The sequence below is a fragment of the Callionymus lyra genome, chromosome 7 (assembly GCF_982586985.1).
Source record: "Callionymus lyra chromosome 7, fCalLyr1.hap1.1, whole genome shotgun sequence".
NCBI classification, from domain to species: Eukaryota; Metazoa; Chordata; class Actinopteri; order Syngnathiformes; family Callionymidae; genus Callionymus; species Callionymus lyra.
Genome location: NC_141824.1, coordinates 30,995,934 through 31,019,795, shown reverse-complemented (window position 1 = coordinate 31,019,795; position 23,862 = coordinate 30,995,934). Strand labels below are relative to the sequence as shown.

Sequence of the window (23,862 nt, the reverse complement as noted above, 5' to 3'; positions counted from 1 at the left end):
CTCTGCCTCCACGTGTGGACTCGGTGCTTGTTCCTACATTCCATGTCAAAGTCCATGAGTTATTTATTTAATTACCCCTGAGCGCATTATGAAAGATTAAATGCAAATAGACGCTATTGTTTTATTTATTTTAAGTTCTTCAGATGCAAATTTGAAATCTAAAACCAATCAATATCACGAGCTGAAAAACAAGTTTTAATAGGGTTCACTTGTCAACCCACTACTTACTTATTCTGATAGTTCACTTGCATCTCCCTGCAACTATTGTGCGGTATTGCCTCATGCGCTTGAAAGACTGCTAGGAGAGATACCAAGAGATTTCACACAGACACACACATTGGCTGGGCTGGGAGATAAGATAGGCAACTTGTGTTGACATTCACAGGTTCAGCACATCAATCAGCCTCTTGAGACGGTTAAAATGTTACTTTTTAAATCACTTCTCTTGCTAAACTAAGTGTTGATTGCTGAGAAAATGGAGAAGAAAGCATCCCTCTTTTCCTCTGGTGAATGTTGGAATACATTTAATGGTATCAAGGAGCTTCAATCTGAATCTATTAATACAAGTTATACTGAAATAAACATGATTCGGGTATGGTTTAGTTCCGCAGACATTCCAAGCAAAAATAAATACATAGTTCTCATGAAGTGGTCACCAAACCTTTTATTGTTGTGTAAACATGTGATTGTTTGTTCGCAGAAATACAGCCGAGTTTAAGAAAAACAAACGTGTGTTGTCTCGGAGCAGAGAAGCAAAAAACCTGAATCGGAGAAGAAGAAACTCAGGAGGTGGAGATCTTGAAGCCATGCAGTTAAAGGAATAATGCCCTCAAATAACACTCGCACATGCTTTTTCCAAAATCGACATGCATTTGGTTCTTTCACAAGGTGTCACATTTTATCAACACATATTGTCTCAAGAGGAGCATGTTACACACTTTACCACAGTCCTTTTACAATCCATCTGTTTTTTTAGCAACTTATTCATTGTCAAGTAAAAATAAAAAATAGAAAATATATATTCTGCATTAACGTGTGTATGTGTGTTTGTTTCACAAAAAACACAAGCAAATGATGGTCACTACTATTTGAATGTTCGCAGGCTCGGTGGGAGTAGCCGAGATCACAGTGGTCACGGACATGTCCAGCATCTCCCCTGAAGAAGCCTATCTAAGGCCTGTGGGAGTTCCTCGCCCTTATCCTTCCAACTAAATATATTTATAGATATAGAGATATATTATCTTAAATATAAAAGTACTACCAAAACCATGCAACTATTATGCTAACCATTTTTGTGGGGAAAAAACCCTGTTGTGATTCTCTTGGTGCTGGTCAGGTGGGGGAGGGGTGTTTTTTTCCTAGGCACTGCCGTCTTGTTTGAGCCGCTGACTTCGAGCCTTGTACACCTCAATGAGTAAATCTTTGACGTATTGTATTTCTCGCTCCACTGACTCTGCCTTGTCACGAAGTTCCCGGTTCTGGCCCTCAAGGCCATGGAGCTCCTCCTCCAGCGAGTCCAGCTCTGCCCTTTTGCGCAGTCTATACCTGGAGACCAGAGCGACATGTTAAAAGTTCCACTTTTCCTTATCCGCCACAAACACGCATTCAAATGTGTTAGGGGGGGCTTGCAAAAAAATTTGGGAATTTGCATTCCGTCTTCCACACAATAATAAACTTTAGCAACTGAAACACTTATTACCTGTGAGCAGCAGTCTTGTTCTGGTCTCTCTTTTTCTGCTTCCTTTCCCCATTGTTGCCTTCCAGGGAAACAGCGCCCATCACAAGAGCTGGCTTGACAACACAGGGCTCATCCTTTAGCCTCTGGGTGGGGCGGTGAATGGATGCACCGAGCAGCGATCCCTCACTTTCTCCTCTAGACAGACATTCGTAGCTTTGTTCCGCAAGGCATTCTGGATAGAGGTAGTGGCCGTGTTGGGGCTCGACAGCATGTGCTTGTGTGTGTGGCTGTTCCAGTTCTCCTATAAAGCTATGGTACGGCTCTGTGCTGCCCATGGACTGGTGGTAGTATCCATCCCCACCAACCATTGTCTCTGGGGGAATACTTGCTCCATCTTTGCTGCAGTGCAGGACCTCCAGCCCTGTGCTGTCATAACTTACATTAACCTTCACATTGTGCATCAACTGTCCTTCGCGCTTATGGTGGCCTTCGTACGATCCCCCTAGGCAAAAGCCCCGAGCGATCTCTTCACTGCAAAACATTCCCTCGGAAAAACAGTAACTTTCCTCTTCCTTCAACGATAAAGCACATTCTCTGACCTTCTTCACGCTGCTGATGCTGCCCTTGCTTACTGTCTTCAGAGTGGAATAATGGTTCACGGAGAGCTCCGTGCTTCCTGAGTAACTTCCCCTGGAGCCCCAGGTATCCAGACCCAATTCCTCTCCAACTTTCACCGTTTCACTGATCAGGCGTCGCCCAGAGTTGTGGTGGTGGTGGTAGCGGTGATGATGGTGGTGATAGTTGTACGGAGCAGGTCGGGCAATTTTGGCTCTCCCGATAGGACTACCACAGAAGCTGGACAGGTCCAGCTCTCCTGTTGCTAGGGTAACCACAACAGGGCTGGTCTCTGATTGGTTGGTCCCATAAGAGCCATAGGGTAACTGGTAGTAAGATTGGGAGCCCATGGCTTGGTGGGCAGCCTTGTCACATTTTGAGGATTTCTCCAACTTGTTATTCTGGGATGTGGACTCTGAGCGGAAGTAGTCCTCTAGCTGAGCCAGCTCCTCCTGCAGTAGAGAGGTCATAACCTCCAGATCTGACGGCACCTTGACATCCTGTTCTAAAGGGGACGGCGGTAGAGATGAGCTTGGAGAGGACTCGGTCGTCGATACAAATGAGGACAAATCTACTTTTTCCGTCATCCAATCTGAGTGACCATCACCTGTAGTAGAATCGAGAATCAGAATCAGAAGATACGTGAATAAATCCATTGTATTCAATAGTCAGCTGAAATAGAAACGTTAAAATGGATGAACGTGAAAAATGAGGCGAACATTCAAATTTAGATGATATATGTCGAAAAACTTTAAGCTGAAATAAAAAAATGAGTCCAATAAAGTCCAACAACTAACCGATCATCTGAAAATGATTGAACAGCATCGTCTGCATTCGATAAATATCCACTTAGCTGTACTCACTGTACGACATTAGCCCCGTGCTGCACTGCGGCTCCAACCTCTGGATGTGGAAAAATAAAAAATCGTCTTGGCCAAACTCACCAATTAAGTCCTGCTTCACAGCTGGCTCCGCCCCCTCGCAGGCCCGTGATTGGTTACGGCTAGCCTGTTGAAGACGGGGAACGTCGAGCCCGCTTGCGGATACAAGTGCAATTTTTATGCATTGGGTCGATGCCGCCATCGTGTCGTCTGCTACCATCGAATTGTTCAAAAGCACAAAAGATGTGCTGAATAAACAAATACATTCCGGAAACACTGTAAGACCTGTGGAATAAAATCAGTTTTATTAATCAAAAACATAACATTTTTAAAGTATCTCAGCTTTTTTAAATAAACAAAATGAACCAGTCAACATAACAATTAAATGGGGGAGAAATTAATAAAAGAGTACATAAAACAAATATACTTGCAGAGTTTGGTCAAACTTTGTTGTTGGAATTTTTTTTAATTTAAATTACTTTGAAAAATAATTGCAATATCTTGTTGTTGTTTTAAATTAAAAGTAAGGTCATTTAGTAATAAATGTGAAAGTAAAATTCCAAAGTATTTTATTGTTAGTATTTTACTTTAAATAAACACACTATAAATGTTTTTGATCAATAAAAAAGTTGAATTATACAAATGGATACAGCAATTTGATTTATAAGTTGCTGTGTTAATACAAAATAATGACAGACTGAATTCTATTGAAATCTTGATCAACATCACCAGGAGAGGCAAAATATTCCAATTGAATTTAAAGTATTAGAATAGGCTAGAACTGTGTTGATTCAAATCGTATATAGATATATACATAAAGAAGAACAACGGTACTTAACTTTGTTAACTTCAGGCTCTTTTGACTTACCCCATAGTTTCTTGTTTGTCCTTGTTGCGGATATAAAGCAGGCGAAACTTGACGGCGGGCAGAAGAAGAGGAGAGTTTAAATAGCCATCTTTCCTGTCATTTGTCCGACGGGGACTCTTAAAGAACAGCTATTTCCACCAACAACACTTCACGACACAAAGTTTTAAATCCGCTACTTCTCTAACTCCTGCTGTCCCGGACCTGATCACAACAAACGAGATCCCTCCGCAGCTTGCATAGTTCAAGCCGGCTCTTACGTCATCAGATCAAGGGACTTCCCCGCTGCACGCACGCGCGCGTTTACTCACAGAAAAACTAGGTTAAACATTATTTTAAATAACTTAACAATACAATGTTCGAGAAAACTCGCTATAGCACTGCGTGTGCTCTTGTTTCTCCGTAGACGTGCAAGTAATGACAGAGGAGAATACTGTCAGGTTAACTCTGTCTCACCTTAGAGCCTTTAAATATTTGAAGGATTCTGGTATAATCATAATAATGAATAAACTATTGCGTTTAAAGCTCGTTAACATCACAGCGTGGGTTAACAGATGGTCGCACTAGTTATCTTTGTGTGCGGAGCGGAGGAAGACAGTGTTGCAGTTCGAAGGTGTAAGTTTAGTTACAGCCCTGTTGCATCAGATCCGCAGGGGATTCATTGAGCGCTTCTCGCTCTTCCCTCAATCTGGATCTGCGGCGAACTTTCCGCTTCCTTCTCGCCTGCCCTCGTTCCCGGGATAATCTGCCCATCATTAGATATTAGGAGCAACATGAGACTTCTCCACACTGTTGCTTTCATTTTCTCAAATATATAGATATATATATAAAAAATGTTATACAGACTTTTAACGTATTACTTTTTGATCACTTTTATGCTGGATTTCTGTTCATCTTTAGATCGTATTAAATGTATTTAAGTGTGATGTCATTACAATACATATTTATAAATAATTATTTTCGTTTTTTTCATGAATATGATTCACTTTAATTCCGGTAATTATTTAAGGTAGTTACGTTTTCTCCCTCTCTGCTGGTCACTGAGTCTTTTTCTGCTTGTTCTGAAGTTGCTGGTTTTCTCTTCTCTTATTCTTTATTCTTATTCTATATCTTTGGAACTCCTGTTGTGTTTTCAGTTTTATCTTGACCTTTAAGTATATACTTTATTGAATATTGTTTTGATTGTTTAAGCGCTTTGTGACCCTGGTCTGGAAAAGCGCTATATAAATAAAAATGACTTACTTACTTACTTACTTACTTACTTACTTATATCTCATTTAAACATTTGTTATGATATGACACTCTGTGAATCATTTTTTACCCTGGATCTCTGCAAACCCAACTGGTGACACCCGCCTACTATACTACTGACTTTTTAAACTATACATGTAATAGTACATTTAATTTCTCCAGGGCTGTGCCACACCTTACAATTCTTAATTACAAACAACACTTCTACAAGAAGAAACTTAAACACTTCCCTTTTAAATGATGAAGGAAATCAAGAAAAGTAGTCAGTTTTATGCATCTATGTATCCCCATCTTGACATGTTGCAAGGCATGAAAGGGATATTTGACTTTGCACATAGATTCAAAATCCTAACATACATAATCATTTATTTGCCATACATTGTTTCAAATAGATTCCAGCTACGGTATAAAAGTAATTGAAGGAGCCATAAAGCATACATTTAAAAATAATCGCAAATCGTGGGTAATCGAGACAAAAATCTACACCGCTCTGTTTGTTTTAAACGTTGTGTTCCTCCAAAACAACCTGGAGACTCTTAACCCATCCACAAATAAAGAGTCAACATGCTACATCTCACAATCTCACCTCAAGGTATGTCATTCTTTTTCCTTTCCAGCTAAAATGATGTCTGGTGCTCACCCTCAATAATGTATGTCATACACATTCCTTTATGTGCATTGTATGGAGTTATGAATTACAGAAGAATACAGTAATAACTGAGTACACATGCTCGTGAAATGAAAAGGATGGAACACAATAAAAGCTATCAAAAGGCCCTTTGCCTGTTCCACATTGTCTGGCTAGTCTAGGAAAACTTTAACAGCTTTAAGTAAAGTGTTAATACTACTAATTATTCATAACTCATTACATATTGTCACATCAATTAAAGCTGTAATCAACTTTAGTGGGCTAGTGGTTTTCAGATTGGATAAAATCTTGAAAATGGGTTGTTGAAAGTGCGAATGGAGGATTCTAAAATTGGATTTGATCATGTAATACAATCCTAGTTTTAATCTGGATCAAACCTTCCATTTTTGTTGTTCATAATGTATCAGTAGTATCTGGATAACTTTGATCCATGTAAACCAGGATTATCCTGATTCCTACAATGTTTAGGATTCCAAGCTGTATTTCAGGATGGAAAAGTAGAAAATATTTTGAAATGGTAAAATAGTTTTTGCATTTTGTGTAAATACTTGCTTTTCCTTTTTGCACTGTTGTGGAACTGTTGTAGTGATGGAGAAGAAAAAGTAGACATAAGGTACCGATTAGCTCTTCCAGTGTACTAAAAGGTAAAAGAAAAAAAGGATATTGAAATAAACCCTGGAGTTCAATTAATAACAAAATTATATTTCTCAATTAAATACTCACTGTATATTCTTTTTATGTCAATATTATTTCTTACTTGAATATTCATAATTTTGTTAACTTTGTTACCCAAGGGGTATAACATTTATGCAACTATTTTTTTTAAATGTCAAACTTATTCACAATATCCACAATGTTGGTATGTTTTTCGTTGTGGCTCCGATGAGCAGTACTAAAATAAATCATATTTATATTTAAAATTTAAAATTAAAAAACACTCAAGGTGACCCACTGCATTTACATTGCTGGTCGCCCACATCATGATATGTGTTTCCCATTTAGAGCTAGTATCCAGATTTTGTGATCCTAAAAACAGTGTGTATCCGGGTCTAATCAATTTCAAAGATCACCCACTGCACCCAAAAATAAAACCAATGGATCAGATTAACTACATTTTTTCCTCCTTACTATCTTTACAACTATATTGAAGTGTCTTGAGAAAAACATGGCGAAAAGTCCCTCGAGTGAGCATGTTAGGCCCAGTTGACGTCTGTCAGGATCAGATTTTCTTCCAGATTGAACCAAGGAACAGATGGAAAACAGACAAACACATTTTAAATGTTCAAATAAAAATATCCCATTCCTTGATAACATCTAGGTTGTCTTGTATTGCTTTTATCAGTGTGTGTGTGGCAGAGGGATGATAGGTAGCAAATGTGGAGGCCAGATAGCGGTATTTTGATTGTCATTAGTAAGGCTGGATGCCTTTACTAAGGGATGCCTCTGCGGCTAGAGATCTTAACATAGTTCCCCAAAAATGTTAACAGTGATGGAAGAAACCCCGTCTTCCTGTTGCTATAGTAATAGGCAATACTAGCTCCACCACTTAAAAACATGATCTTGGCACCCCTGCAGCAGTGGGTTTTCGGCCTCCCCCCACAGAGCTCCAGCACTCCCATTGTTTACAGTGAACGTCTGAATTCTTTTTGCAGACAGCACTGTTTTTTTTCTTATGAATGATACTCCTCTTTAGTGTCACATGAATTTGTAACTATCCTGGTTCATGGAGATCAGCATGTTGCGATGAAATGAGCAATACCCTTGCAAGATTCTTTCATCAATTATCTTCTATAAACTCACACAAATATGGAGGTGAGGAGAAGCCCATCATTTTCTCATTTCATTTCAATTCATTTATCTTGGAAACAGTCATTGTTTTTATATATTCACAGCTAACTATCAACAAATGTGTTTTTTGTAGTTATTTTGACAATTAAATAATGTTATTTATTTCTAAACATAAACATCTTATAACACATTAGATGTTCGAATATAGACTAATATAGACTTATAGTGTTATATATAGTGTGTTGTTCTTTATTGTTCAACTCTTCACATTTAGCTGGTGTACAAATAATGAAAAGAAATAAATATGATAATGAATTACATTGACACATTTCATGACAAACCAGAGGGAATTCCTACCATACATTTTGAATTGGTAAAAACAAGCAGCAGAGAATATTTTTAAAAAAAAACCTCAGTAGAACAAAATTGTGTAGTTAATTAGGAAAATAAAATAAAAACAATAAATGTGTGTATCACAAAGGTAATACTACTGTGCTTTTGATGATTTAACAAGAAGATACTGTTTTTGCTCTTGCGGACATACAGTAAGTTGATGATTGATTGCCTATAAATTGTGGCACATAAAAATCCAGAATCTTCTTAGAATATCAAAATATATAAGCCCTTTCAATTAAGAAATAACTATTAATTGATATATAAACATGCATTTGAACCAGAATTAATTTTAAAGAAAACCTTTGTTTATATACCATTATTACAACGAACTGTAACAAAATTATCATATAATTTGGAAGAGAATTATCGATAATAATCATTTATTTGTTTCATTTGTTTATATGATGAAAAAGTGTATTTTTTCAATGTTATTAACATAGTATTTTATGTTTTAAAGAAAATGTATTTTACATGTTTTTATTTATAATGGTTGGACATTTTGGCACTTAGTTTCTCTTTTGGCTAGTAACTGACTGGGATGTGCTATTAAATATGACATTTTTGAAGAACGTAAAACATACATTAATTAAAATTATCTATAACCACTATTAATCATACTATTCAATGAATTAATAATTCAATGAAATAACATACATTCAATTTTAAATTGTAGTTTATTTATTTAAAATGATATGAGTTGAGATCCAAATAAATATTTCTTGTATATTACATCAGTACCAGCTTTCATATTTGTACTGTATATTTTGCAATGCAGTGTTCAGTGTAAAAGTTTCCTTTATGATGTTGAAAACACACATTGTAAATAAAATGGTTTTGTCTATAATTTATTTATAATTTATATTTAAAGAAAAATGATCGAGATGTACAAAAGTGCTTTATTTAGGATTTAATTTTGTTATACAGTGAGCACCTCTGAGAATGCATACAAGAAGGAAAAGCAAATGCATTTTTAAATGTTAAGCACAATCTAAAATAAGTTATTTGACTCCGAGGCTTTATGCTTTTGTGGCCAAAAGGTTGCCTGCTTTTCTTGCAGAATTGCCATCTACCCGTCCATCCTTACTGTATATACAGGATCTTCTCGAGCAGAGCATTCTGGGATGGAAGTGCCTTCTTCAAAGCCAGGCCGGCCATGCTCTCCTCCACCATGGCACGTTGGTATCAGTTACAGCATTATTTCATCAGCAGCGTCTCCATGTGAATGCTGCTGCTGCTTACATTAACTTTTCACAGGGATTGGCAGCACAAAGACAGAGACACGGCCATGCCAGCTCTTTGCCCTCCTATTATAAACAACATATTGTTCTTGTCTGATGATGTGTCATATATGTTATAACAAATGTGACATTTTCGAAAGAACCGTGCTAGTTATAGTAGCATTACAGCAAGAATAAATGTAGGGTTGATAGGAGAAAAATGAATATTGGGGGGTGTGAGGAGAGGTTTGAGTAATGGCTGGCATGTTGTTTTGATAGTGAGCAAGTGTATCGCCTATTTCTCCAGTACTGAACCAAAGGGAGCAGCCATAACAAGGCATTGCCTGTAGCAGCTCAAGCACACTAATACAAATACAAATGAATTATCTGAGAAAAAAGTCATCTCGAATACCATTATTGTTAATTTGGGGAGCAGAGCTGAATATTAAGCACACGCTAATAAATCCCCATGACACACAAATCATTATGGTGTATTATGTCCGACAACAATAAATAGTGGACGAGAGAAATAACCCTGTTAATTTCCATATTTTATATCTCAACTTATAATTGCTAATGATAGACGGAAACATAAATAAACATGATTTAATTAACCCATTACTTTGACCATGAACACACTTTAGATGATGTAAAAAAAATATGAATTCAGCCCTCATTATAAAATCTCTTTAAATGTTATCATTTCCGTTCATTCTGCAAGCTTAAATACTGTTAGATAAAAATGATTATACACTATACGTATACGCCATACTTAAATTAATGCAATCATCAAAATATAAAGTATAACTTACTGGCTTGATCTAAGAGCTTAAACGCTTGACTACACATTCACAATCAACATTCCACTCAGACTTATTCACACTGGTTCGAGGCAAGCTTGGATCAGAATTAGAGATACGACCCCGGTAATTCAAAACATCTGTTTATCTGCAAATCACACCTTACATTGTAGATCAAAGAACGAAGCAAGACACAACCGGGAAAGGGGGGCTAAAAGACGGAAACCCCCACCTGAGAACATTTGAATGATTAGATTACAAGAAAACAAATCAGGATGTCTCTCTATGGGGGATCGGGACACAGGGAACTTGAAAGAACCATTTGGCCGGAAAGGGACGACCTCCCGGACCGGAAATTTGCCTTAAATATAGCGTTGTTTCTACAGATTGGGACCTATTCTCCCGGGACTATTGACCTGTACAGTTGCCGGGACAAAGTGTGTCCGGTCGCGATCGTAAAGCTTGTATTTTGTTTGACTTTGAACCGGCGAATAAACGACCCGTGACACACTCTTGATTGTCCATCTTTCTCCACGAAGCGAAGTATAAGAACTGGGACAGGAAGTGACGTCGTGTTGGAGTGATGGAACCAACTCTGTGTTTTGATCATTTTAATACTGAGTTTTATCCCTATTTATATCTAAAATGCCCACAAGTAAAAATGCTGTTGAGTCCATCACTCACATACATCTCTTTCTTCTTTTAAATTAAACTGAATAACGTCCTGTGTGTGTGTGTATTTGCTTATGTGTGTGTTTGTGACCTAAATGCATGCATGTATGTCTACAACTAACACTGTCTCTCAATATAGAAAGGAAAAAAAGCAGGTTGCAGGATAAGCCATTGTTTTGAAAGTTGTTTCTACAGTAAAATGTTAATGTAGGACTTTATGAGTTGATAATAACAACAGGATGGCAGTGAACAAATGCTCCACCCATTATCATCATGGGGATGCTGTATGTTGTTCTGTATCTTTTGTTTCCCGGTGCGGGTGTGAATGATTAAATTCGCTCTGATCTCTGAATCCCCCTAAGAGGCATGAATACTGTAAAGTTACGGCCTGTAAACGAAAGCTGGCTCCAGCTGAGCGGGATCTACACGTGCTTTAACCTCTGGTTGACTTACACAACACACGTTCATGCTAGTCTCCTCAGGCTCTGAAAAACAACCTCCACCTTGGCATTCTGCTCTCTCTGTCACTCTGGCTGCTCCTCTGCAGCTACCACAGGGCCCTTGATGGAGGTGCTGAGGGAGCCACAGCAGATTATTTGAACTACAATAAAACAGCTCCCTTCAGCTCTCGCATCAAAGAGATAGCATTACCAACAGCCTGCTGTAATGAGACCACAATGAGTGGAAGTGTCTGGGACAGCTCTTCAAGTTGCTATGCTTTTGCCGTGGAACACAGAGAAAGACCACAGTAATTGAGAAAAGCCTGTTTCTCTGGATTTTAAACTAATACGTATCTAATAATCATCTGGCTGCACGCAGGAAAGCATAATTGATAATCAGACAATCAGGACAACCGTGATATGTTTGAATTGTGACAAAAATAATATAGTAAAAGCCTTAAAGCTTTAGATTATTAGTGAACTACTCTTGCTGACGTTTTTAATTTTGTCTTGAACCCAATCCCATATTAAAATCTGAACATTCATATTATTTAATATAACAATTTTGTCTTTGTATTTTCTAGATAGATATAAATAGTTACACGTTCTTTGGGACCTGTATATACAAAGGTCTAAGTAAGTCCCACTACATGAGGGTGTTTTGAAGTTATTACTTTGTAAAGTTCTCCCCCATCCAAGTCTCTGCAAATAAAGCGTTTCTAGAGCGGAGAACATTATGAATAATAATGAACTCTGCTTCTCCTTCAGCCAGCCCTTATCATGGCCGCTTTGATCATAAAACGAGTTTTAGAGGTACTGACTTCCGGGATTATTGATGCACAAAGAAAAACGTCAATGCTTGACCAATCACAGCAGAGTGGCCGTGGTTATGTTAAACAAGATTAACTACAGAAAACAAAGTGCTTTCAGTTGGTGGGCCTTAAGGACATTCTTTTGATGAAATCATTATTATACAGTTTTAATACAGAGAGTTTTTGCAAAAAGACATACTGAAGAATACAATAGAGGTTCAAGATCCACTAAAGTTAACAAATAAGTTGCCCTTGAACAACCGAACAAACCAAAAAATGGCTAACTTTGTGGAGCAGGAGTGAATTTTCAGTAAGGGGGGTGATCATGGGCGGGGATATGTAAAATGGCATTGTAACGAGTCTGAAGTCTTTGCAAAAAAGGATATCATTCAAATCCATACCAGGTTTATAGCACATTTCACCCGAATATTTCAGTACCGACGAGCCAACATAGTACCCGAAATACTAGTGAAAGCGGAGTTTTCAATAGTGCTTTATATGTATATTTAATCCCCAAGGAAATATACACTAAAGCACCCAGTCCCACACAGGCACGAGCCACAAATTACTTTACCATCTGAGTTTGCCACCGGTTTCAGTCATCATAGTATCCTTAGACACAGAAGGGACCTCTATAACTAGTCACATAAGGACCAGATAGACCTCTAGTAAGGGCAGAGCCAAGAAAATAGAATGGAACAAAAGCAGCATGATCTCCGCTATATCCACAACCTGAAGCCGAAGCTCTGCTCACAAACAGCCCACAGACTTTGTCATACCAATAAGGAAATATATTCCTCTGATTTGGCCTCTTTGAAAAACATTCTCTGGGATTTTGTTCATAGCTGCCTCATGTACCAGGGTGAGCTTTTGTTTGTCCCTGAGCTTTTACATTTTGGGAGAAGTGTAGATTCCAATATGTGCTAGTTAAACAACAGATTTCATTCAGCGTCTCAAGAGGGCCCAACATGGCCCAGAGGCATAAGCTTCTTCTTTGAACATCCAAATCCCTGAGCAGCGTTAGACTTCCTTTGTTATCTGCTGGTGGATGTATCTGCACTGTTTTTTCCATTCTCTCTCTGAAAAAGCTTGAGCAGACTGATCACTGGGAGCTTTTAGCTGTAAAGCGATCATCTCATTGAGATTATCAAGCTTCTGTAATTGAACTTTAATGCTGCGTCTGTGAGCAAAGGCTGAACATATTGTCTCCATGAAGAATTTAGCAGCATGAGACGGGGGAGGCATTTAATGAGTCCCCTCTACTGAATTGGAGATGAAACACTGCAAATTGTTCAGGCCGTCAGTTGGCTGTAGTGAACAGTTTCACTCAAAATCAAAATGAAGCATGATGTCCTGGTCTGTGTTTAGAAAGCAAACACTCTGATACAAAATCGAAGGTAATGTTGGTGCATGTTCCAGGCTTAAACATTTACTGATTTTTCTGTAGATTTCCATCCCTACAACCAGATACATCCAGTTGCATGGTAGGTATTGACATGGTGCTGATTTCTCTTTGGTGCACAGATGAACCAAAAAGTAGCTTTGACTTATTACAGATATCCAAATATTTTTCTCATGTCCAGTATTTTGGATAGAAAACATATTGAATACAGATGTGAAATAGGAGCAGTTTCATGATTTAGTGGCATGCAACCAATGTATTCAGACCTTCCTTGTTAGCCAAACGGTATTACAAGCTCTGACCTACATTGAAAATCAAAATTAAAATGTTTGTCCTATTAAATTCACACATCAATATATTATGAATTAAATATATTATCGCAGTTTTACTGTCATTTAGCACTCTGATTCTAATATGCACTAATTATTCCAATGCTTGTAGGTTTTATTTTATTTATTTTTTAATTTTAAGCTATGCCTTAGCCTCTTGAGCCTAAATTCCATTGACCACGTTCAATCACAGCCATACCTAGGTTGCTCATTTCCATTACATGCGTTCTGGTGTTGATGCGAAACATCCCTGGTTTAGAACCTGCTCAAGTTTGGTTCTGGAATGCAAAGCCAGAGGGCCATGATGTCATAAATCTGAAAAAATATGGGCGTGGCCATCATTGAAACCTCGGAATGCAAGAAATCATTGCTAGTGAGTAAAGAAACATAGCTTTGCCCTTTTCATTAAGTCAGTTTATTTGTTCCGACTCTTGGGAGATAAAAGCGTCCAGCGTCAGTTGAATTGGGTGACCATTAACAAGGCAGTCTTTCAAAAAATGGTGGAGAGAATTACTGTCTAATGACGCAGTGTAGACGGAAACTTTAAAACCAAAAAATGACTGCATGAATGTAAAGACAATAGTTGAGGTATTGTTGTTTAATTGTCTATTTTGTCTTTTCTTTTTGTACTTTAGTCTTGTCCTATTGTTTTAAAAGCATTCTGTGTATCCTTAATTGCGCTGTTTAAATACAATGTATTATTATTAGATGGAACTATGTCTGGACATCGAGCAGCAAGTCCGCGGGCAGAGATTGGCGTGGACTACAATTTTAAATGGATAACATAATGACGGTGAGTATTGTAATGTGTAGTATTTCGACTTGATTATTATTATTTCACCTATAAATAGCTGTGTGTAGGCTCTCTGAAGCTAGACTGAGCTGTTGTCACACATCGAACAGTCTTGAGTAAATCAATTAATTGGATTATTGTTTTTTACACTCAAGATTCTTAGTCAGTTTTGGAAGAATCTAGTGTGTCCATCTTGTCCATCTTGTCCATCTTGTCCATCTTGTCCATCTTGCCTTGTAAGAAAAGGATATCCGGCACAATCAGCTCTGTTCGCTTCCGATTTTTTTTGACATCTGTGCTTGTCCGACAGAGTTCATCAACTGAAGAGGTAAAAATATAAAAGCTGATCTCACCGTCGTTGACCGGAGGCTGTTCTCTCCCCTACAGGAGTGTTGAGGGCTGCCAGTCCCGGTTTTCACTCCCCCTTATATCATCATGAGCATCATATCCTGCGACCTGTAAGGATAGCAAAACTAAAGAAAATTACCCCCACTGGTGATAAATATGGGGACATCTGTGGAGGTGCAGTCTCTACTGTCTACACCACACGCCGGGCCTGTGCTTTTACCCTGATAGAGGGACATCTGGAGATGTTTTAGGAAGTCCAATCTCACAATCTCAGAAGAACAGATAAAAATGTCCAGTGGATTAAGAGTGAGCTGGATTGTGGTGTCATGGATACAGCAGAGAAAGTTGTTCAGTTTGCGAGTCAAGACTTGCAATTCAAATCAATTCAATTTTATTTAAAGTGTCTTATCATAACAAAGTTATCTCAAGACACTATACAGTTGAAATAAGACTATAGTTGATTAAGGAAAAATAGATCCCAGCAATTCAACAAAGAGCAAGAAGCGAAACACTGTACAGTGAGCTGTACTTTTGATTGTGGCTAGGAAGAGATGGCTATGGAATGGCCATTGCCTGCTCTTCCTCAGAGCCCAGAATGTGCAAGATACCCTCATTTTGTCGCAGACAGGCCTTCTAGAATGAAGTTGGTGGTCGCAGAAATCTGGTCTATGTTGGTCAACCAGTGGTGGATCTGTTTGTGTTTGTGTCTGTGACAGCTATGCAAACCTGAAATCCTTTTTGATTCTCCCTCGGGGCCTTGGACAGGTCCCCGCCAGGAAAAGTCATGCTGGATTTGGGTGCCTGGGTTGCTGTTTGCCCTCGGCCATGACTTTTTATTGCCCTGGTCGGAGGGTGATTCAGGGGTATCAGAGGCTTTTATGGGTGCCCACAATTCCTTGGGTCCCCTCAGGTTCCATACTTAATAGGTTAATAGGGATCAGGGGCCTGTGGTTCATTCCACACAGTCTCCCTCGTGGTGTATCAGGCTGATGGAGGCTCTGAGCGCACCCTAAATACTAGATCAGACGCCTTGGGTTAAATTTTTCAATTTCTTAGCTGCCATTTGGAGAATATGCACAAACAACAGTCAGGATCCGTCTTCACACCAAATGCGAAGTGAGGCTACCCTCTCTATTAACAGGGAAAAGCCCAACAGGCAGGTAACGAGTATCTCCCCAGTAGAAACTCCAGAGTGGAAAAGTGTCCAACCTCTCTCAAGAGTACTGGCCCCTGAGCCCCTCAACAAGCTCAGGCTTCTTACCCGTCAATGAGATGACATTCCATGTCCCTAGAGCAAGCTTCTGTTCTCCAAGGTCCCTGCCTTAGGCTGCTTCTAGGCTCACATTACACCCAACCCTTTTGGCCCTACTCATGAGATGAGCCCATGGGAATACAATACAATATTAGTGCAGGGAAATTGTTGATCTGGTTCACAGTAGGGGGATTTTTATGAGGTACAGCCGTGTTCCATTTGTCATCTCAGGAACATGGAACATGCATATTTCTATGTGCATTATGTCTGAAGGAGAATAAGTTTTTTTCAGACCTACTTAAATAGATACTATTAGGTAGTTAATCACAAAGTATCACTGACATAATCATATAGGATTTAAAAAATAATTCATGATCTCACATTAGAGACTTTGTCGGACAGAATTCCGTGGGATCTGTTCAGGCAGCGTGATTTTGCTACGTCCTGGATGGGGAGTGGTGTTCCGCTGATGATCTTCTCTGCAGTCCTTACCACTCTCTGCAGAGACTTCCAGTCGGAGGCCTTGCAGCTCCCCGACCAGATGAAGATGCTGCTGGTCAGTCGGCTAATATATTCACATATGCCTATATATGGAGAATTATATGTTACAAAGACAAAAAAGAAGCATAGTATTTTATAATATTGATTCTTGACACGTTCATTAAATGTATTGAATCTTTACAAAAAGATCTTTCTTCATAGTGGATCATCAAAACAAGATTAAGAGTCAAACTGGCATCTCTAAATTCAGCACAGCAGAATGGCCGCACACATAAGCTTATTAAAAAACAAAATGACGAAGTTAAATAATGTGAGATAAATAATAATAATAATAATAATAAATAATAATGTTCAGTTGAAAACATTGTTGAAAGAAATGTGTGTGTAAAACGTGGAAACTGGAAAAGTTACAGTTACAGTTTGTTACTATTGGAAATGCACATTTAATTCATTTTGCGCTTTGTTGTTGAACATAGAAAAATGATACCCATATAACACATTTAGTTAAATTAGTTGACCATTATCAGGTATTAAATCCAGATTATGTTCAGGATTGTGAATTATCAATGTAAATCGACTCCAGAAGATTACACGTTCTTTCTAAAAGAAAAGATGTGGATGTTTAAAAAATATGAATTAAAACTAAGAATGTGGGCTGATAATAGGCCAAAATAACAAAATATGTTAACAATCGTCACATTTATATCCTGACATAGGGGTTTCCTCCGTATCCATGCCATTGTTTCTCTCTCCCCACATAGCATATAAAGGGATTCTCCCTCCTGCTGTATCTGTGGCGTGTTTTGGCTGTTGTGGGCAAGCGATACAAAGCCCTACAATTTTGTTCAGAGAGCGCTTTAAGACATCTCATCAAGTCGAGCCTTTTGCCGACTTGTTAGCACCATGCAATTAAATGCTGAGAACATAATAAGTCACTAACTCATGTTCAAACCCCCATGGACTCCACGCTTTGATGTTGGGCGAGCATGGAGTAGCACCTTAGCCCACGGAATTTAAGGTACACTGTTACTTTATTTACAAATGACCAAAGCCTAGTTGTAGGCAGAAGGTTAAAGTATTTAGATCTTTAATTGTTTACAGCGGTGACTGTTTGTTAGTGCCGCTCGGATACTTTTGTTTGTTAATAACCGCAAATTCCCATTGATGCTTGGGTTGATTATTGTAGCTACATCAGATACTCTCGATAAATGTTGCGCAACACTATTAGTTAATATACAATTTAAGTATTCGTGATAACGGATTGAATTATTAGAGTAAATTAATGTATTATTAATGCACTATGGTTTAGAGTTAAAATACATTATTTATTCATTATTAGGGTTTGTTTAATGCACTGGAAATGACCTTTTTCGTTTAATCCCTTTTGGATCTACACAATGATAATCACATACTTGTATTCACATCCAAGTAGCAAAATATTGAATTCAAAGAATTGAATTGCATTACATTATGTAATGTATGCCGCTATCTTTACTGACTTTTTGAATGCTTTATTGATTGCTTGTATTGAAATATTTTGAATGTTTCTATTGAATGTTTAATTTAACATTCAAATTAAATTATTAAATGGTACTTCATCTGGATTAGTATAAACGATTTTGGGTATAATTTATCTTATTAATACATTGAATTCAAGTTAATAGTTAACAGTTGAGAGCTTTTTCACAACTAATTCTGATTTCCTTGAAATTCATTTGTCTTTTTGACATCCTGATAGGTCCGTTTTTTTTATGTCCTTCCTTTCCTGTTCCCACTTCATTTAGATGAAAATTGATATTCCTACATGCTTCACTGCCATTGAGAACCTTTCCTGGTGGGATAAGTTTTTGTTTCAATTCTTGATCACACAGGTGGTCAGAGGACACGTGCGTCCCACGGATTACTGGATACTCGTGATCTCTTGTGTTTTTCATGGACTAAAACTAAAAATGATTGCGTCGGAAGAAACTTTTGTTGTTCTATGCACATAGCTTGTGCTTATTATTATTGTTGTTTTTTGTTGTCATTGTCCTACTGTCATAATATTGCCTACTTATTTTTGCAATACATTCACAAAACTGAATCTACTGTTTCATGTCATTCATGGTAAAAAAAAAAAAACAGGTCTGGCAAGATAAATTGAAAATATACAAGGCAGCTCTGCTACTTGCCCACGGAATTCAAAGTACGCTGTTACTTTATTTACAAATTACCAAAGCCGAATTGTAGGCAGAAGGTTAAAGTATTTAGATCTTTTATTGTTTACCGCGGTGACTGTTAGTGCTGCTCGGGCACTTTTATTTGTTAATTGATGTTTGGGTTGAAAACAAATGATTATTGTAGCTATATCAGATACCCTCGATAAATGTTGCGCAGCGCTATTAGTTATCATACAATTTATTATTAAGTATTCGTGATAACTTATTGAATTATTAGAGTAAATGAATGTATTATTAGTGCTTAAACTAACCTTCAGTAGTCTGACGGAGGAGTTTATGGTTACCTGAGCTAGAGAGGTGCTGCTGTACAGGGACTCCACCGACAACAAGGTCTCCTCGGCAGGCATAGAAGTGATAGGGCTCAGGAGGCTGTCAACAAGGCCGAGGCACGGTTGCGACACAGTGAGCTGGTGGGAACAGTAGCATCTGGAGAGGCAGGTCTCGGAAGCAACCCAAGACCTCGCTACAACAAGTCTCAGGGAAAGGAGAGTTGACAGCTGATCCAGGAGGAGGTCCGAGCAGGGGTGTAGGAAGCCCGCTGCAGTAGGATAGTAGGGATGCGGCAGCAGGGCGCATGGACCCGATGGGAAGAGGCAGCTGACTGGAAGATCTCATGGTCAGAGCTATGGAGATCTGAGCCACATCAGATCAAGTTCCCCATACAGTCAGTATATGATGTACTCCCAAGCCCATCCAACCTCTTCCGCTGGGGCTTAGCCGAGACCCCACTGTGCTCTCTCTGCCAGAAAGCCGGATCGTTGGAGCACATCCTAAGCTGCTGCCCACGTGCACTTGGAGATGGGCGTTACCGTTGGCGCCATGACCAAGTGCTGCGGGTCATTGCAGAGGTCAACAGCACAGGCATCTCCACCAGCAAAAATCAACAACCAACAAGGCAGACCATCACCTTTGTAAGAGCTGGGGAGAAGCCACAGCAGCGCAGGGCTCAAGCAGGGGGGCTGCTGGTAACAGCTCGGGACTGGCAGCTGAAGGTGGACCTAGGAAGAAAGCTCAAGTTCCCTGATAACATTGCAGTGACCAAACTCAGGCCAGACATAGTCCTGGTGTCTGAAAAAACAAAGCAAGTGGTCCTGCTGGAGCTGACTGTCTCCTGGGAAGACCGGATGGAGGATGCCTTCGAGAGGAAGAGGGCCAAGTATGAGGAGCTGGCAGGCGAATGCCGACGGAGGGGATGGAGGACACGATGCAACCCAATCGAGTTTGGGTGCAGAGGGTTTGTCGCCCAGTCTCTTATCAGGGCACTCAAAATGTTGGGAGTGAAGGGACTGCAGATAAGGAAATCCACCGGAGACATCACCGACGCAGCAGAAAAAGCGTCAAGGTGGCTGTGGATCAAGCGGGGAGATCCGTGGGCTAAACAAGCTACTTAGACACAAGCCAGGGCCTGATTAATCCTGGCTGGGTCACCTGGGCGAGGGTGTCTGTTGCGAGACCAAAAACACCCTATGAACCCAAGATACAACACTGAGTATGTGTCTAAGTTGCACCAAGAGTGTTTGCTGTAACGTGCACTATGGTTCAGAGTTAAAACACATTATTTATTCATTATTAGGGTGTGTTTGATGCACTGGAAATAACCTTTTTTTGTTTGATCGGTTTTGGATCCACACAATGATAATCACATACTTGTACTCACGTTCAAGTAGCAAATATAGAATTTAATGCATTTAATTGCACTACATTTTGTAATGTATGCAGCTATCTTTACTTACTTTTTGAATGTTTTATTGATTGCTTATTATGAAATATTTTTAACATTTCTATTATTACTATAGATGATTTTGGGTATCTTGTATCTTATAAATACATTGAATTTAAGTTAATAGTTAACAGGCTGTCTGGCATGGGTTTCCGATGAAGTCTCTCACCGAAAACTCTAAAAAGGAAATAAACCTGACAATTGTTTTCATATTTTGTTATTTAAGCTAATTATCACTATATTCTTAGTTTTTTTTTAAACATTATTTATGTAAAAGGTGTGAAAAGGTGAAAAATAGTGAGTTGATTTAAAAAGACAAATCACAATCATGAACATTATCTGGATTTGAAAACTGTTTAACCTTGTCAATTAATTTAACTAAAAGTGTTGTGTTGTTATATTTGTTGTGTTCATATCAAGTTTTTCAAGCATTATGAATGTATTTTTCTAATAGGGTAACATTATAATAGTGCATTCTTGAATTTACACAAATCTTACACATGCTCAGGAGCAGGTGTAGATTATCTTGTGAATCTAACACAAGATCGCAGATACTAAAATATTGTTGAATGCCAAAATCCCATAGGTTTCCAGCTGTTCACGTTTTACATACAAATTCTGCTCACGCTTCATGAATGTGACCCAATGTGTCTAGACCCACCATCCTTTTGCCAATACTGCAGGAGTTATTAAGCACTTGTCAAGGTTGAAAAATGCCACAAAAATGATTGTAGGTCTCGAAGACAGCTAAACAATGTTAGGGGTTTTTGTGTTTCCATGAACCGACCCCTCCCCAGCCTCGTACATGGTGATGGAATGAAGAACAGACACATGGCTGAGTTTAAGAAAAATGCTTGTTTAGTGAATTATGCAAAAGTCAGAGACAAACTTACGTGAACACGGGCGCTAGCAAGCAGAGAGATCTATCGCAGACGTCTTCGAATGCCAGAACGCAAAGATCAGACAAAATGGTGGATCTTTATAGTAGAATATTCAGGTTAACGCCTCTAGTCAAATGTGAATGTAGGATTGGTCAGTGACTCTAAACACTTGATTCTAAGATGGCTGTCGCACGTGATCGTAGTGGAAATTTACCAAAGTTGTTTTCTTCTCGAATCTGTTCCCAGCGACTTGTGTCCTTCAGAGCGAATTCTCTGTGTGAGGGTTTGTGACCTCGGCCTTTGAGTTGTGAACCTGAGTTTAGTTTAAGTGAATGCAATGCAAGAATAGGATTATTTAATATGAATTAAATATGTAAGATTATCAGTTAATCAAGTGACTATTTGAAATGTGTGTTAAATCTAGGTGATTGATTACAGTAAAGTTGTCATTTCCTTACAACAATTATAACAGTTTCTTTTGGTTTCGCCATTTTTTTCCTCACATGTGAAACTGAGGTTGCATATCATTAAAAAGGAACTTAATAGCACCAAAACTAGATTCCACACATGCGTTCACTTTTGAAGGAACTTAATGATGGACATTGAAACCTAGTAATTCTGGATACATCAGACAACTGCTATGTGAAAGTTATTTTTGAATGTTCTGTATTGAGACTGTATTGGGTGAGAAACAATGTGAAGGGGAGGCTTGGTATAGATGCCAATGAACGAAAAAAATTAAAAAGATAATTTGATGACCAGGTAATTAGAGAAAATAAGCAGGGGTGATATGTGATGATCATTAGACTCATTTTGGGTATGGAAATGACACTTATTCATTTATGTGGCCCAAATTTAGGAGCAATATTATTGCCATCTCATTTAAGAAAAAGATTGAAAAGCTAAATAAACAAGTGGAATTATTAGTTAGAAACCCATTAGTGTGCTGAGGCCTGGTGAGGGTCGATAACACCTGGGGAGGGCCGTTGACCCTCTCTGTCCAGCAAGGTGTGACTATCACATGTTCCCTGTTAAGTTTTCTTGGCTACCTTTCTAGGGAGAACGCTAAGACCTGCATTCTCTATTCTATTCTGACAGCAGTAGCATCCGTTTATGTCTTTTATTTATTATTTAAAAAAAAAATCATAATTAGAGGGCCGTTTAAAAGAAACTATCCTATCAAGTTTGGATGGCCATTCACCATCACCATAACTTCAGATTTAATCGAGCAATTTACTGGTATTAGATACTGCAAGTAATAGACTGGTATGAACAGCCTATTAAGCCTACCTGCTGAGAAACAAAAGAAAGCAGAGAATCAAGAGATACATTTAAAAAAAGAGAGAGAGATAGAAAAGAGAATACAGTTTGGCAGTGTTTTTAAACAGAACTGGATTATTATTTATAGTTTTAAACACGAAAAACACAAAAAACATACATTGAAAATAAAATGAGACATAAGTGAACTAAATTGATGAAGTGAACAGCTAAATAGATACAGTAAGTACAGTTATCATTTTTTATGTCATTTTCAAGTTTGAAACATTACACATAAAACAAACAACCACACATAATGAAAAAAATAAAAAAAATTGAATAGAAAATAAAACGACAATACACAATCCAAAAGACACCCTCTTAAGAGGTCATGGTACCTCTTCAATTTTCCACAGTTTTCCACTCCCATCTTTGATTTTGTAGTTAAGGTTTTAGTTGCCATCATGTCCAAGTATGGTTCCCAGAGTTGTGTTAAGTCATTCTGTTTTTCTTTTACTATATATGTCAGTTTTTCCAGACCAATGTTGTTTAATCTCACCTTCTTCCACATGTTCAAAGTTGGTGCTTCAATTTTTTCCAGCAAAGAGCAATAGCTCCTTGCCTGAAGTAATCCAAATTTCCATAATCCATTTTAAAATGTCCAGGGTAAATTCCAACCACACACAATTGAGCGACACAAGGAATTTACAATTTGAACATATTCAGTTCAATTTAAAATCATCCAATCAATCATTTGATGACATCTTTCCAAAATACAGTTGTTTTTTTTCCACATTTCCACATACAATGTATAAGTGTTTCTTTGTCTCTAAGACATTTGGTACAAGTATCCAGAATATTTGATAACATTTGATGAAGTCTTTCAGGAATAATATATGTCCTCATGAGCCATTTATATTGTAGCAGCTTTGCCCTAGTATTTATTGTCTGCCTCTGAGCTTTTAGGCCTGCATCCTCCCATTCAGACTCATCAACATCCACATTTAAATCTGCTCTCCAACCATTCAATTTATCCAGACTTGATTCACTGCTATATCCTGATAAAATATTATAATATTTCAATATAAATCCTTTC

The 23,862-nt window shown here is 38.3% G+C and overlaps 1 protein-coding gene across 3 annotated transcripts; it reads right to left on the bottom strand.

Annotated features, from left to right (window-relative positions):
- Positions 1 to 649: 649 nt before the first annotated feature.
- On the bottom strand, positions 650 to 4,245 carry atf5b (activating transcription factor 5b). 3 transcript variants are annotated; one of them, XM_087795901.1, is made up of 4 exons: positions 4,043 to 4,245; positions 3,157 to 3,459; positions 1,700 to 2,900; positions 650 to 1,545 (listed from the first exon to the last, which is right to left on the bottom strand). In XM_087795901.1, exons 2-4 carry the CDS (start codon positions 3,392 to 3,394, stop codon positions 1,359 to 1,361), a joined length of 1,626 nt encoding a protein of 541 aa, XP_087652027.1. In that variant the 5' UTR covers positions 3,395 to 3,459; positions 4,043 to 4,245; the 3' UTR covers positions 650 to 1,358. The 3 variants fall into 3 exon arrangements, with proteins under 3 accessions (XP_087652027.1, XP_087652028.1, XP_087652030.1); XM_087795902.1 differs by having other exon boundaries at positions 3,238 to 3,459; positions 4,043 to 4,243; XM_087795904.1 differs by lacking the exon at positions 4,043 to 4,245 and having other exon boundaries at positions 3,091 to 3,167.
- Positions 4,246 to 23,862: the final 19,617 nt, after the last annotated feature.